This window comes from Aedes aegypti, chromosome 3 (assembly GCF_002204515.2).
Source record: "Aedes aegypti strain LVP_AGWG chromosome 3, AaegL5.0 Primary Assembly, whole genome shotgun sequence".
Taxonomy (NCBI): Eukaryota; Metazoa; Arthropoda; class Insecta; order Diptera; family Culicidae; genus Aedes; species Aedes aegypti.
Window position 1 is genome coordinate 373,987,074 of NC_035109.1, and position 15,251 is coordinate 374,002,324.

Here is a 15,251-nt window from a genome sequence, read left to right on the forward strand (position 1 = left end):
ATGTTGAATATCAGATCTTAATGATTTATGCAAATCAAAATGATTGCCATTGCAAATAAAAACTTGGCGTGTCCCAAAAAATAGCCCTTCTTTACTCGACCTGACCCAGTGACCCACCAGAATATCTCCGACCACAGGAACATTCCCGAGATCCCTTGGCCACTTTTAGGAACAAGATATGTGGGCCAGTATACTGACCAAAAATTATTTGAATCCGTTAAGTATTCGCTGAGCGGTGAGGGTTTTAGTATTTTATTTATTTATTTATTTATTTATTTTATTTTTGAGAATTTATCTGATACAGTTTGTGTTTCTAGATTTTTAATATTGTGATATGAGATTCCTTACAGCAATTCAATTGGACAAGAACTAACATTTAATGATAATGAGAGACAAACAACAATTTATCAAAGAAGGAAAAATGCAAAAAAAAAAACCTTCGAAGTAACTTTAGGGAAAATGAGATAGGAAAGAAAGCTTAATATCTAATATCACATTTCTATGCGGCCAATTCTTGTATAAGATGGTTTGGAGAGGAAGAGCAACTTAGTAGAAACTTGGGGATCAATCTCTGGAACCAGTCGTCAATAAGCTCTACGCCAGCAAGCCTGTGTACATCATTTGTCGGGTGGTAAGGGCTTCAAACATCATCTTCAACAAACGATTTTGCTTGGTTTGTATTTTCTTTCGATGAGATTTTGCGCAGTTGTACCAAGCGGGAAACCCATACGCCACCGTGGGCCGGAAAACGGTTTTGTATAGAAGCACCTTAATACTGGGATCCAGTCGAGAGCGGCTTTTAACGAGCGGATACAGCGTTTTAATAAGTTGGTCACACTTCCGGATGCAGTTTGTCACGTGGCAGCCAAAGTTCAGCTTCTTATAAAGGGTCACGCCGAGGTATCCGACAGATTGAGACCAAGGAATATTAACTCCACTACAATCAGTGCGCATCGTACCTTCGTGCTGTGCGTACACTAATTCTCTCTGCTCTTGGAAGTTTTCTTAAAAACTACCTAAAGCAATAAATCAGTACTTTTCAGTGCTACATAAACAGAACTTTTCAGTACTACTTTTTCTACTATTGATCCCTTTACGATCCTTGTTTGGACCCGTGCCTTCGATTTTTCGTTGGACCCGTTGGCGAAAGCTAGCGGTGGTAATCCTTCTTGGACACCGTCTTGGGAAAAAACCTCTCGAAGGTCACGTCTTTCTCGTTTATTAACTAAATATGGTATCAACAACTAACAAAAGGAAGGGTGAATCTCTGAATTCACTACTTCCTTCCAAAAAAGTGGGTTTTAAAACTGTCACTACACGTGGCAAGAATGGAAGAAAGGACGCTTCCCCGGAATGCGAAGTTTCTTCCAAGGGTGAAATGAATAATTGTATCGAAATGAGCAATCAGTTCGATGCTCTAGACAAATTTTCCGAACACCAAATCGAAGCAGCCTCTAGCCCAGGCTCTTTGATTCAAGTGAGGAAGCAAAGAGTGCCGCCTATCGTGGTCAGTTGTTCCGAATTTGGGGGATTTAGGCAGGAGATCTTGAACTCCATTAGGGGAATCAAGGTTTCCTTCCAAATCGCAAAGAAAGGAGACTGTCGCGTTTTGCCGGAAACTCTTAAAGATCGCGAACTTCTTTTCAGACATCTTGAAGAGAAGAAGCACAAATTTTTTACTTATGACGACAAAACTAAACGTTTGTTCAAAGTCGTCTTGAAAGGTCTCTCAAGTGACTATAAGTCACCTGAAGAGATCAAAAATGGAATAAATGATTTACTTGGATTTTCTCCAGTCCAAGTAATCATTATGAAAAAGAGAACCCAATCTGGCATTGTTCGGAAAGGGCTTTCTCAAGAATATTATTTAGTTCACTTTAACAAAAAAGAACTAAATAATATTAAAGCTTTAGAAAAAGCAAGACTTATGTTCGATGTCCGTGTGACATGGGAACATTTCCAGAAACCTGGAGGAAATTACCAGAACCCCACTCAGTGCCGTCGGTGCCAAAAGTGGGGTCATGGTACAAAAAATTGTCGCATGGATGCTAAATGCATGATTTGCGGAGGTTCTTCTCACGCTAAGGACGTCTGTCCTGTGAAAGAAGATACCAGAAAGTTTGAATGCGCCAATTGCAAGGGCCCTCATAAAGCTAACTTTTGGGAATGCCCTTCACGCAAAAGGGTCATTGAGGCTCGTGCCAGGCAGATGAAAGATAATATCCGTTACGATAACGGTCGTTTCCGCAATTTGCCTGGTAGAGTATCGAACAATGCTCATTTTTCAGTTAACGATCGCTTGATCATGAATCATACCCATCAGGAAGATCATAATCATGCTCATTCACAAACTAATTTTAATCCGTCGGGTAGCCGTTCGAATCTTTCAATTTCGAATGTATCTACCCACGGTAAATCCTTTGCCGATATCGTAGCAGGAAATTCGAACTCCTCCCCTGTTCGATCAATGGGTACCCATTCTACTTGTTTCAAATCAAATGGAAAAAACCCTACCGCCACAGGTAATTTCGCTTCTTCGTCTACCGGAAATTCTAATGGGAAATCACATGACATGTCTGCCTCTGATTTTAATTTTCTAACTGAACAATTGAATCTAATGATTGATGCAATGTTCAAAGCCACCACTATGACTGAGGCAGTCCAAGTAGGTGTAAAATTTACAAATCAAATTGTTATTGGATTACGTTTTTCTAATGGATTAAAATAATAATTTAAATATTTTAAATTGGAATGCTCGTTCTCTGAATGGTAAAGAGGATGAGCTGATTTCTTACGGTTAATAACGTGCATATAGCAGTTATTACCGAAACGTATTTAAAACCTGGATCTAAACTCAAAAGAGATCCTAACTTTTTTGTTTATCGTAATGATCGACTTGATGGGGCATGTGGGGGAGTTGCAATCATCATTCATAGGCGTATAAAACATCAACTGTTTTCATCATTTGAAACTAAAGTTTTTGAAACTTTAGGTGTTTCTGTTGAAACACAGTTTGGTAAATATACTTTCATAGCTGCCTATTTGCCTTTTCAATGCTCTGGACAGCAAGTTAGTTTGCTCCAAACTGACTTGCGAAAATTGACTCGCAAAAGGTCAAAATTTTTTGTCATTGGTGACTTTAATGCCAAACATCGGTCATGGAATAATTCTCAAAGTAATTCCAACGGCAGAATTTTATTTGATGAGTGCTCTTCAGGATATTTCTCAATTCAATACCCTGATAGCCCTACATGTTTTTCCTCTTCTAGAAATCCATCTACGATTGACTTGGTCTTAACCGACTCTAGTCATCTTTGTAGCCAATTAGTTACTCATACTGATTTTGATTCTGATCATGTCCCTGTTACATTTCAAATATCCCAAGAAGCGATTCTAAATCCTATCAGCTCCGCTTTCAATTATTTACGAGCCGACTGGAATATATATAAAACGTATGTTGACTCTAATCTTGATGTTAACATTTCTTTAGAAACTAAACTTGATATTGACAATGCTCTTGAAACTTTAACAAATTCCATTGTTGAAGCCCGGAGCATTGCAATTCCAAAATGTGAAGTAAAATTTGAATCCGTGATTATAGACGATGATCTTAAACTCTTGATCCGTCTTAAAAACGTGAGGAGAATGCAATTTCAACGCACTCGTGATCCTGCTATGAAAATTATATGGCAGGATTTGCAGAAAGAAATCAAAAAGCGTTTTGCTCAATTAAGAAACAAAAATTTTGAAAATAAAATTTCTCAATTGGACCCTGGCTCTAAGCCCTTTTGGAAATTATCTAAAATCTTGAAAAAACCTCAGAAGCCTATACCGGCATTGAAAGAGGAAAACAAATTATTACTAACTAATTGCGAAAAAGCTCAAAAACTTGCTATGCAGTTTGAAAGTGCGCACAATTTTAATTTAGCACTTACTAGTCCAATTGAAAATGAAGTTACTCAGGAGTTCGAAAATATGCTCAATCAAGAGAACGTTTTCGAAAATGCCTGGGAGACTGAGTTGGAAGAAGTGAGAACTATTATTAAAAAAATCAAAAATATGAAAGCTCCTGACGATGATGGAATTTTCTACATCCTCATCAAGAAACTTCCAGAAAGTAGCTTATCATTTCTAGTTGATATATTTAACAAATGTTTTCAATTAGCATATTTTCCTGACAAATGGAAAAATGCTAAGGTTGTTCCAATTTTAAAACCAGACAAAAATCCTGCAGAAGCTTCTAGCTATCGTCCAATCAGTTTGCTTTCCTCCATCAGTAAACTTTTTGAAAAGGTTATTTTGAACAGAATGATGGCCCACATCAACGAAAATTCAATTTTTGCCAATGAAGAGTTCGGATTCCGCCATGGACATTCGACCACTCATCAACTTTTACGTGTAACAAATTTGATCCGTTCCAACAAATCTGAAGGCTATTCTATTGGTCTTGCTCTTCTAGACATAGAAAAAGCATTCGACAGTGTTTGGCATGGAGGTTTGATCGTAAAATTAAAAAACTTTAATTTTCCAACATACATTGTTAGAATAATTCAAAGTTATCTGTCAAATCGTACACTTCAGGTTAATTATCAGAACTCCAGATCTGAAAGACTTCCTGTAAGAGCTGGTGTTCCTCAAGGCAGCATTTTGGGACCAATATTATACAATATTTTCACATCTGACTTACCTGAGTTACCTCAGGGATGTCAAAAATCTTTGTTTGCGGATGACACAGGCCTCTCCGCCAAAGGTCGAAGCCTGCATGTCATCTGTAGTCGATTGCAAAAAAGTTTGGATATTTTTTCTTCATACTTGCAAAAATGGAAGATTTGTCCTAATGCTTCCAAAACTCAACTAATAATATTCCCACATAAACCAAAAGCTCTTTAATTGAAACCTTCAAGTAGACATGTTGTCACGATGAGAGGGATTCCAATAAATTGTTCAGATGAAGTTAAGTATCTAGGGCTCATGCTTGATAAGAATTTAACTTTCAAAAATCACATTGAGGGCATTCAAGCCAAATGTAATAAATATGTAAAATGTCTTTATCCCCTTATTAATAGAAAATCAAAACTTTGTCTTAAGAACAAGCTTTTGATATTCAAACAAATTTTCAAGCCAGTCATGTTGTATGCTGTACCAATATGGACTAGCTGTTGTAATACCAGGAAGAAAGCTCTGCAGAGAAATCAAAATAAAATTTTGAAAATGATTCTGAGGCTTCCTCCCTGGTATAGTACCAATGAGTTACATAGAATATCCAATGTTGAAACATTGGAACAAATGTCAAATAAAATAATAAATAATTTCAAGCAAAAATCGTTACAATCTTCTATTGCCACGATTAATGCGTTATATGTTTAGGTTAAGTTAGGTTAAGTATATTAAAAACTTTTTTTTTCTCTTATAAGCAGGTGAAATCAACTCACCTGTAAAAAACTGAACTGCTACGGCAAATGAAATGTAATATGTTGTTAACAAAATGTTAATAAAATCTTAGATTTGTGTTACCAAATTAGGATGATAGTGTTGTCTAATAACACAGAACACCTAGATATAAGAAATGAATGTAATGTTTGGAATGATACTAATAAATTAATTAAAAAACAAAAAAACTCCACTACAAGTAAATTGCCTCTGGGGTAGGTATGTACCTACAACTCCGACGGCGTGTGAAGAAGATAGCTTGCGACTTAGCGGGGTTCACTTTTACCTTCCATTTCCTGTGGTATTCTTGAATGGAATCTTGGGCTTGCTGCAGTTTGTCCACTACTACTGTGGGATCTCGATTGGAGACTAGAAATCCTGTGTCGTCGGCAAAGAAGTAGTATTGAACTCCGTCGACTTTGATGACATCGGCAGAGAAAATATTGTACAGAACAGGACTAAGTACAGAGCCCTGCGGTACACCGAACGGTACATGCATCCGATCGGAGAGACAACCGTTTACCGATACTTGGAAAGTCCGGTCCTTCAGAAAACTACTTATAGTTTTCACCAGCATCATGGGGAAGTTTCCGAGAAGCATTTTGTGTAGGATCGCTTGGTGCCATACTGAATCGTACGCCATTTCAACATCAAGTAGTATCAGACCTGACGAGATACCAAGTTGCAGATTGCGCCTGGCCTCCTTCACTAGACGAACTATCTGGTGGCTTGTAGAGTGCCCTGTCTGAAAGCCAAACTGTTCATCAGGTATAATACGATGATTGACTAAGTGCTTTTCGATGCGAGTCAGAATAACACGTTCGAAAAGTTTACTTACAGTTGGCAGAAGACTTATTGGTCTGTAGTTTGAAGGGATAGTCGCATTTTTGTTTGTCTTCGGAATCGCAATAACTAAAGCATGTTTCCATTCGTCAGGGAAGTAGCATAGCTTAAGGCACGCCGAAAAAATTTTAGCGAGGATCACCAACCCTTTTCGAGGAAGATGTTTAAGCAAACAATTTTTGATTCCGTCGTGACTCGGCGTTTTCTTCACTTTCCAGCTGCGGATGATATTACTGATTTCTTTTGGACGAACAATCCAGGAGTTGTCGGCCGCAGGAACTGATTGCTCTATTAGGTCAATGGAGCGCTTGACTGCATCAGTGGTTTCCCTATCTACAACCGATTGATTGTTGTGTGGCGGCATCCACAAATTACGTAACGCTCTAGGGGGAGGGGGGGAGTATGCTCAAGCGTTACGGCTCATACAAAAATTTGAAATTTTTCATACAAAAAGCGTTACGGAGGGGGGGGGAGTGGGTCAAAAATTTCCAATTTTAGCGTTACGTAATTAATGGACGCCGCCTGTGCTTTTGCAAAACAATCAGCTAGCAATTTAGCTTTTTCTTGTGGAGAGGCACACAAATTGTCACCATTGCGCAAAGGAGGACTATATTTCTTTAGAGCTTTTGTAATTCGCCAAATTTTATTGTCTCCTCGTTCCATTGACGATAAGGCTTATTTTAGTATTTTTGCTTTCACGCAGGCCTATACGGGTTAAGTTGAGACTATCTTTAAAAACAAATCGTGGATCAGAAGAACGAGAAATCTTTAGCCGTGATTTTTTGCATTCAAAATTCCGTACTGGACCGAAAAGAGTATGATAACGATGTCGCAAAACGGTGCTGCGTTTATGACCTCTTAGGTGACTCCATTTTCAATTGAAAACCATTTCAAATTCAATTAGGCATCGAAATACGTCTGTTCGTGAAACGAAACTAACTGACAGGCACAATGACAAATGGCTAATTGTCTGGTCGTCACTTAACCTTTCTCCGATTTCAGCTTTCGGCCAGTAACCTAATCACGGTCATCACCGGTTGAATGTACTATAGCTCTTGAGTGATTTCACTGGTTTGAGTTGCTCTGACGGTAGGGAACCGTAACCTATTATTGACCTTTAGATTCACTTCGGCAATTTTTTTCTGAAGCTGTTGGTCTCATATTTGGCCACCATATGCGTCGCTTCTTACTGCAAACTTTCAGACAATTTGAACGATAAAAATACTTTTTGTCGAAATGAATCATGGAGGTACCTAAGTAGTTCATTTGAACGGTTATTAAATTATGATTGACACATCAGGTTATAAGCATTAGCAATCAATTCTAGATGGGGCACATTCTATTCGATCATAGAGATTCGAGCTAATTTCAATTGTTTTACATACCTACATCATCTGATGGACGAGAAGCACGCTTGTCAAATTATATATATGACACGACAATTTACGGTACTAAACAAGTTAGTTAACCTTGCGGCGTGTGCGACTAATTTATTGTACCTTTTATGGTTGACAACAGTCGATGTATTCTGCTCAATAAAAGAACATCAGTTTTGTTTCATAGTAATCTAATAATACGCGTTACTCTGCTTTGAACCATAAAACTAAACTTTTAGAAAGAAAAATGAATTAAAAAAAGAAAGAAAAAAATAATTATATATAATTAAATAGATGATCGAAGGCTTTTGATACAAAAATACTACCTATAGCTGTAGATAATTACAATGGCTTTTGATAAATAAAGAATATGAATTAGTAAACAGTGTACATTACCTTAGTGTTCCAGTCGTCGCGCAGTTTGCCACCGTCAGCACCACCGCGCTGTTGTTGTGAACGCGGGATAATGTTGTATAAAAAACAACAGCGCGACGATTGAAGTGTTAAGTTCTTACACCACCAACATCCAGCTGCTTGTTAGTAATGGAGATGATAGCGTCGAGCCTCCCTTATCCACACGCGATTAGATATTTAGAAATGTGATGTTGTCACTGTGAATACTGTTTGTTTAATGAAAGTAAGAAAAAATAAATACATTTTAGTAATTTTTGATAAAAAGGTTGATTCTGGAATAATTTCTGGTAAAATTTTGAGGGTAATCCCTGAAAGTAGTACTTCATACGAAATTTGACCGTTTCGGATGAAATTATCGTCGATCGCTACCTTACTTACTGTACCAGTTACTTACAGTTTATTGAGTGTATAAAAGTAGTTTAACGTCAAAAATATAGAGAAATACATAGATATATTTAAACATAAGCGTTTTTTGATATTCTCGGCGTTATAGAACTAACATCCATCGATAGTCAAATATAGAACGCATCGTCTATACAAACAGAAAATGTACAGCTTCAGCTCCCTATGTGCCTAGTCTCGAATACTATTCCTTACAAGAAACACGATTTCGTAGTCAACTGTCCTCTTAATTAGTCGCAAAGCTCAAAATTTGTACTCAAACACAATGTCTCCTACAACTTCCTCCTCCATCTGTCTCTCTCTAGCCGTGAATATGCGTCAGAACGGCGTCGATTGCAAATTCTCCGCCTGCGACTTGCTTTGTCACAGATGCCGCTGCACCTTCTTTCGTCTCCTCTTTTGGTGCATCTTTTACAGATTCAGTGTTGCTAGCGTCGGGCTCCGTCACCGAGGGTCGACGGTCCTGCTGCTGCTGTTGTTGCTTCTTTTTCATGTCCAGCTTTAAAGGCATTTTCGGCGAAGGCGACACCCTGCAAAATTAAAGGTTTGTTTTAAATTAATTCGTTCGATTAGCCTATGCTCAGGTACCCAACGTCTGTTTTTGAGGATTTACAAATATTCAATCAGCTGTTGAATAATTCATTTTCCCACCGATTTTATTTAAAATAAATGGCATCCGATCCAGATTTGTCCAAGACAATCATAATAGAAATAAGAATCCAAGACCTCTGTGGACACGATTGTATGTTTACTTGTGCCTGAAATGTTCAGTGTTTTTCAGCAATCACGATAATTATTGGTGTAATCGTTATCAAAGCCACCATTGGTTTTAATGATGGACCATAGCAACCTGTTTATTACACCTAACATGAAAATTTGTAATCATTCCTCATCTGACTCTCCTCAAGATCACTACAATAAACGTTACCGTTCCTTAATTTCAAACCACTGCGTTTTCTATATTACAAGAGGTTATGGGCGACTCACGAAAGGAAACGGTTCACGGAATTATTCCGTTCTCCGGAACCGGGTACGAAAATTGGAAATTCCGAGTGGAGAGATTCCTGAAGTCCGTTGAGCTTTTGGATGCGGTTACCAAGGACCCACCAGCTGCTGCGGAAGGCCTGGAAAAGTTTCAGAAAATGGACAACAAGGCATCGAACGTAATTATTTCCTTCATCCATGATGACCTTCTGGATCTGATTCGCGAGAAGACTACGGCAAAGGAAATCTGGACCGCTTTGGAGAATGTATACACGAAGAAGTCGGTATCTTCACAAACGTTTGTCCGGAAGCAGCTCGCAAGACTCAAGATGACAGAAGGAGAATCGGTGAAGGATCATTTGAAGGTGTTCGATGAATTGGTGAGACAATTGAAGTCGGCCGGCGCGAAGCTAGAAGAAGCTGATATGGTTTCCCAACTGTTTGTGACATTGCCCGAATCCTACGATCCACTCGTTACGGCGTTGGAGAACCTTGGTGCGAAAGAGCTAACCCTGGACATTGTGCGTGAGCGATTGCTGGCTGAAGAGCTGAAGAAGTCCGACAGAATGGCAGATACGGGTAAGGAGAAACCTGCGGCCTTTGCTGGATTCAAGCAGAAGCAACGTAAATTCACAGGGAAGTGCAATAGATGCCAAAGGAAGGGCCACATGGCAAAGGATTGCCGTGTCAAGTTGAAAGGTGAAGCCAACGTAGTCGCTGAAACCGAAGGTGTTGCTTTCATGGTAGGTCGCAGGAATGCTGTGGATACCAGGTGTGATAAAGTGACGTTCAAGCTGGATTCCGGGGCTAGCCACCATCTCGTTAACGATAAGAAGGTATTCAAGACACTGGAGAAGCTCGAACAACCTGTCGTAATTGGTGTGGCAAAAGATGACCAGTCCATGGTTGCGTGGCACAAAGGTACGATTTGCGGAGTCAATCGTCAAGGCGTGAGTATGACCATTTATGAGGTGCTGTTTATCCCGGACTTGCGAGCAAACTTGCTATCGGTGAAGCGTATGACCAGAACTGGAGTGACGGTAAACTTTGGACCAAAAGTTGGAGAAATCAAGCTCAATAATTCGGTGATTGCGATTTGTCCGTTGAGAGGCGATTTCTACGAGCTGGATGTGTTCTATTCCAATAGCGGTACGGCCAACTTGTGTGCTGATCAAAACGTCAATCTCTGGCATCGTCGATTGGGCCACATCGGTTTCAAAAATCTGGAAGCACTGGTCAAGTTCGATATGGCTAAAGGTATTTCAAAATTGAGTGGTAGCTTAGATTTTTGCAATGCCTGTGTTTTCGGGAAGCAGTGCCGTGAACCATTCAACGGCACCCGACCACACACCACTCGTCCGTTGGAGAGGATACACTCTGATGTTTGCGGTCCGATCACTCCTGCTGCCTGGGATGGTTCACGGTACTTCGTCTCGTTTGTAGATGATTTCACGCATTTTGCAGCAATTTACTTAATCAAGAAGAAATCTGAGGTTTTTGACAAATTTCGCTGCTATGAGGCAATGGCAACAGCATTGATGGGCCACGCTATATCCAAGCTAACAGTTGACCAAGGCCGTGAATACTGTTCAAATGAGCAAAGGCGATATTACGAAGAAAAGGGAATTCAAATAGAACCTACAACTGCCTACACTCCTCAACAGAACGGGGTGGCTGAGAGATTTAATCGTACGGTCATCGAAAAGGTTCGAACGATGCTGGTCGAGGCGAGCGCTCCGAAGTTCATGTGGGGCGAAGCGGTACTTGCTGCAGTCTATTTGGTTAATAGAAGTCCAACACGTGCCATATCTGACCGAAATACTCCTGCTGAACTGTGGATGAAGCACAAACCAGATTTGTCCAAACTTCGGGTGTTCGGATGCAAGGCTTTTGCTTGGATACCGTCGCAACAGAGAAAGAAGATAGATCCGAAGAGTAGAGCTGCAGTCATGGTTGGCTATGCACCGAACGGATACCGTCTATGGGACATGGAAGTCAGACAAATTTTCACATCTCGAGACGTTAAATTTGATGAATCGTCATTTCCGTTTGCTGAGAAAAAGCAACCGGATTCTCCGTTGATAGTTGTGCCGTATGATCTAGAAGTTGAAGTCCAAGATGAAGTCCAACACGAAACACTGAATGAACCACGATCCGAGCAAGAGGGGGATGTACGCCACGTTGTCGGATCTGGTGCAGCTATCTTGACTGATGACGAATCCGAAGATGACACTGAAGCATATTCTCCAACACCGGTGGCGCTCCCTTCGCAACAAGAACATGGTTCAAACCTTGACATGGAAACCACGAGGCATAGCGAACGGGAGCGCAGGCTCCCCGGTAAGTTTAAAGATTTTCTTACTGGAAGAATATTCTCTGCTGTCCAATTTCCGTCTACAGATGCTATCAATATTCGTGATGGTGTGACAACAATTCCTACGAGTTCCTTGGATGTTCCTGAAACATATCAAGATATATTTGGGCGCCCTGATGAAAAATTCTGGCTTCAAGCTGTGAAGGATGAATTAGATTCCCTTAAGCAAAATGAGGTTTGGCGTCTGGAAGCTTGTCCCAAGGAAATTAAACCTATCAAAACTAAATGGGTGTTTCGTATCAAGGAAGATGAAAATGGAAACCCTGTCCGCTATAAGGCTCGCCTTGTTGCCAAGGGATTTCAACAGAAGCCCGGACTGGATTATGGTGAAACCTATGCACCAGTAGCAAGAATGGCAACCATTCGGACCGTCCTGGCTGTAGCAGTTCAACAAAAGATGCATATCCAGCAACTCGACGTTAAGACAGCGTTTTTATATGGCGAACTGGACGAAACAGTTTATCTGGCAGTACCGGATGGCGTAGAAGCAGCTTCCAACCTAGTATGCAAATTACAAAAATCGTTATATGGATTGAAACAAAGTCCCAGTTGTTGGAACAACAAGCTCAATGAAACACTTCTTGAAAATGGATTTTCACGTTCGAAACACGACTATTGTCTTTATATCAAAACCAACAGACAAGGTAATGTCTACATTATTATATACGTTGACGATGTCCTTATTTTTGGAGAACAAATGAACGCAATACTGGAAGCGAAAACGATATTATCAAGAAAATTCCAAATGACGGATTGCGGAGATGTCAGCTGCTTCTTAGGTATGAAGATTCAGTACGACAGAGCTCAAGGAAGATTGTGTCTTTCACACGAAGCTGGAATCAATCGCATTTTAACCAAGTTCGGTTTGCAAGACTGCAATTACGTTAAAACACCAATGGAAAAGGGATGCCAACTACCAATCGAAGATCGAGATTCAACAAATCAGCCGTACAGAGAGCTTCTAGGCAGCATTATGTATACAATGTTATGTGTTCGTCCCGATATTAGTTACTCCGTTGGATACCTTGGAAGATATCAGCAAAATCCTGGTAACTCTCATTGGCAAGCTTTGAAGAGGACAGCTCGTTACTTAAAAGGAACAAAGGATTTTAAACTTGAATACACCTGTAAAAGAAGTTCCCCGATTTTGGTAGGATTCGCCGATGCTGACTGGGCCTCAGATGCAGTTGACAGAAAATCAGTAAGTGGTTTCGTTTTTCAAGTTTTCGGAAATACCGTTTCATGGGCTAGTAGAAAACAGCAAACAGTTGCTCTATCATCCAGCGAAGCAGAATATAGTGCATTAAGTTTAGCTGTTTCTGAAGGTATTTGGCTCAAAGGAATTCTTGAAGATCTGAAAGTTTTACCGCTTGATGAATCATTCACCATCTTTGAGGACAACCATGGATGTATCTCAATGGCCAAAAATGTAGAGTGTAAGAGAGCAAAACACATTGATGTTAAGCATCATTTCCTGCGAGATCACGTTATCAAAGGTACAGTGAAGATTGAACCCATCCCGTCAAACAATCAGTTAGCAGATCTATTCACAAAGGCGCTCGATACCACTCACTTTCAAGAATTCCGTAAACTCCTTGGATTGACCGATTAAGAGGGGGTATTGGTGTAATCGTTATCAAAGCCACCATTGGTTTTAATGATGGACCATAGCAACCTGTTTATTACACCTAACATGAAAATTTGTAATCATTCCTCATCTGACTCTCCTCAAGATCACTACAATAAACGTTACCGTTCCTTAATTTCAAACCACTGCGTTTTCTATATTACAAGAATAATCGACAGTTTTTCATTGATATTCGACAGCCTTTGCTTTCAACATTCTCAACACGAGTAGTTCGAACGAACGTACGAGGAAAAAGTTAATTGAATGCATGTCATTTCTATTTGTTTTCATAATAAAAGCTGCTTTCATTGTATGTGAGTCACATTGGACGTAACAAGCAAGATTAAACTGTTTTTGTTGTTCATAATCGGACACATCTAAAAAAAAAAAATGTGCAAAATTTGTGATTTTTGAAAATGTCATCGTGTCAGACGACATTCATTCCAAAGTTTTGGTGTTTCTCGATGTTCATTCTACCGTTCGTGCTGTGTGAGAGGTGACGACGATAGCGGATGAGTGTAGAAAATCAATCGACTGCTAAAGACAGTGTTTGGCATGAAGGTTTGATTGTAAAATTAAAAAACTTTAATTTTCCAACATACATTGTTAGAATAATTCAAAGTTATCTTTCAAATCGTACTCTTCAGGTTAATTATCAGAACTCCAGATCTGAAAGACTTCCTGTAAGAGCTAGTGTTCCTCAAGGCAGCATTTTGGGACCAATATTATACAATATTTTCACATCTGACTTATCTGAGTTACCTCAGGGATGTCAAAAATCCCTGTTTGCGGATGACACAGGCATCTCCGCCAAAGGACGAAGTCTGCGTGTCATCTGTAGCCGATTGCAAAAAAGTTTGGATATTTTTTCTTCATACTTGCAAAAACGGAAGATTTCTCCTAATGCTTCCAAAACTCAACTAATAATATTCCCACATAAACCAAAAGCTCTTTATTTGAAACCTTCAAGTAGACATGTTGTCACGATGAGAGGGGTCCCAATAAATTGGTCAGATGAAGTTAAGTATCTAGGGCTCATGCTAGATAAGAATTTAACTTTCAAAAATCACATTGAGGGCATTCAAGCCAAATGTAACAAATATGTAAATTGTCTCTATCCCCTTATTAATAGAAAATCAAAACTTTGTCTTAAGAACAAGCTCTTGATATTCAAACAAATTTTCAGGCCAGCCATGTTGTATGCTGTACCAATATGGACTAGCTGTTGTAATACCAGGAAGAAAGCTCTGCAGAGAATTCAAAATAAAATTTTGAAAATGATTCTGAGGCTTCCTCCCTGGTATACCCGCATAAACCGGAACCATATTGACACAGTTTACCAAACTATCCACAGCCATTTACGACAATATCTAACCAGTTTCATATACCATCCAAAATAACAATAAACCAACACTACCGCGAACGGTTTTGACAGTTTGGTTAATTGTAAATGGGAAAATAACAGTGTGGGGAATAGGCGGTTAAGTTATGTAACCATATAAAAACGTAGATTTTCTCGAACAAAATTTGCAATGGATAGTTTCCCAAAGGGTGGTTATACCATCCATTTCCTGACGAAATTGCTGTAAGACAAATAGTTTGCAAACTGTTAAATCATATATATCTATCGATAAAAAAGAATATATGTGTAATTATAAGCTTATGATGCTTTATTGTGTTTTAACCCTATGCTGAACTGTTCCGTTATGTTTATACAATAAGTTAACTACAATGGAATTATACCATTATCCATAAGCAATAAAACAAGCATATCGTGTGAAACAAAATTATATCAATCAAA

At 39.3% G+C, this 15,251-nt stretch overlaps 1 protein-coding gene across 1 annotated transcript in view; it reads right to left on the bottom strand.

The window, feature by feature from the left end:
- Positions 1-8,429: 8,429 nt before the first annotated feature.
- LOC5574201 (titin) overlaps positions 8,430-15,251 on the bottom strand; it is a 45,295-nt gene continuing 38,473 nt past the window's right edge. The window contains exon 4 of the mRNA XM_021851618.1: positions 8,430-8,995. Within this exon, the coding sequence (XP_021707310.1) occupies positions 8,767-8,995 (229 nt within the window). The 3' untranslated portion in view covers positions 8,430-8,766. The remainder of the gene's footprint in view (positions 8,996-15,251) is intronic.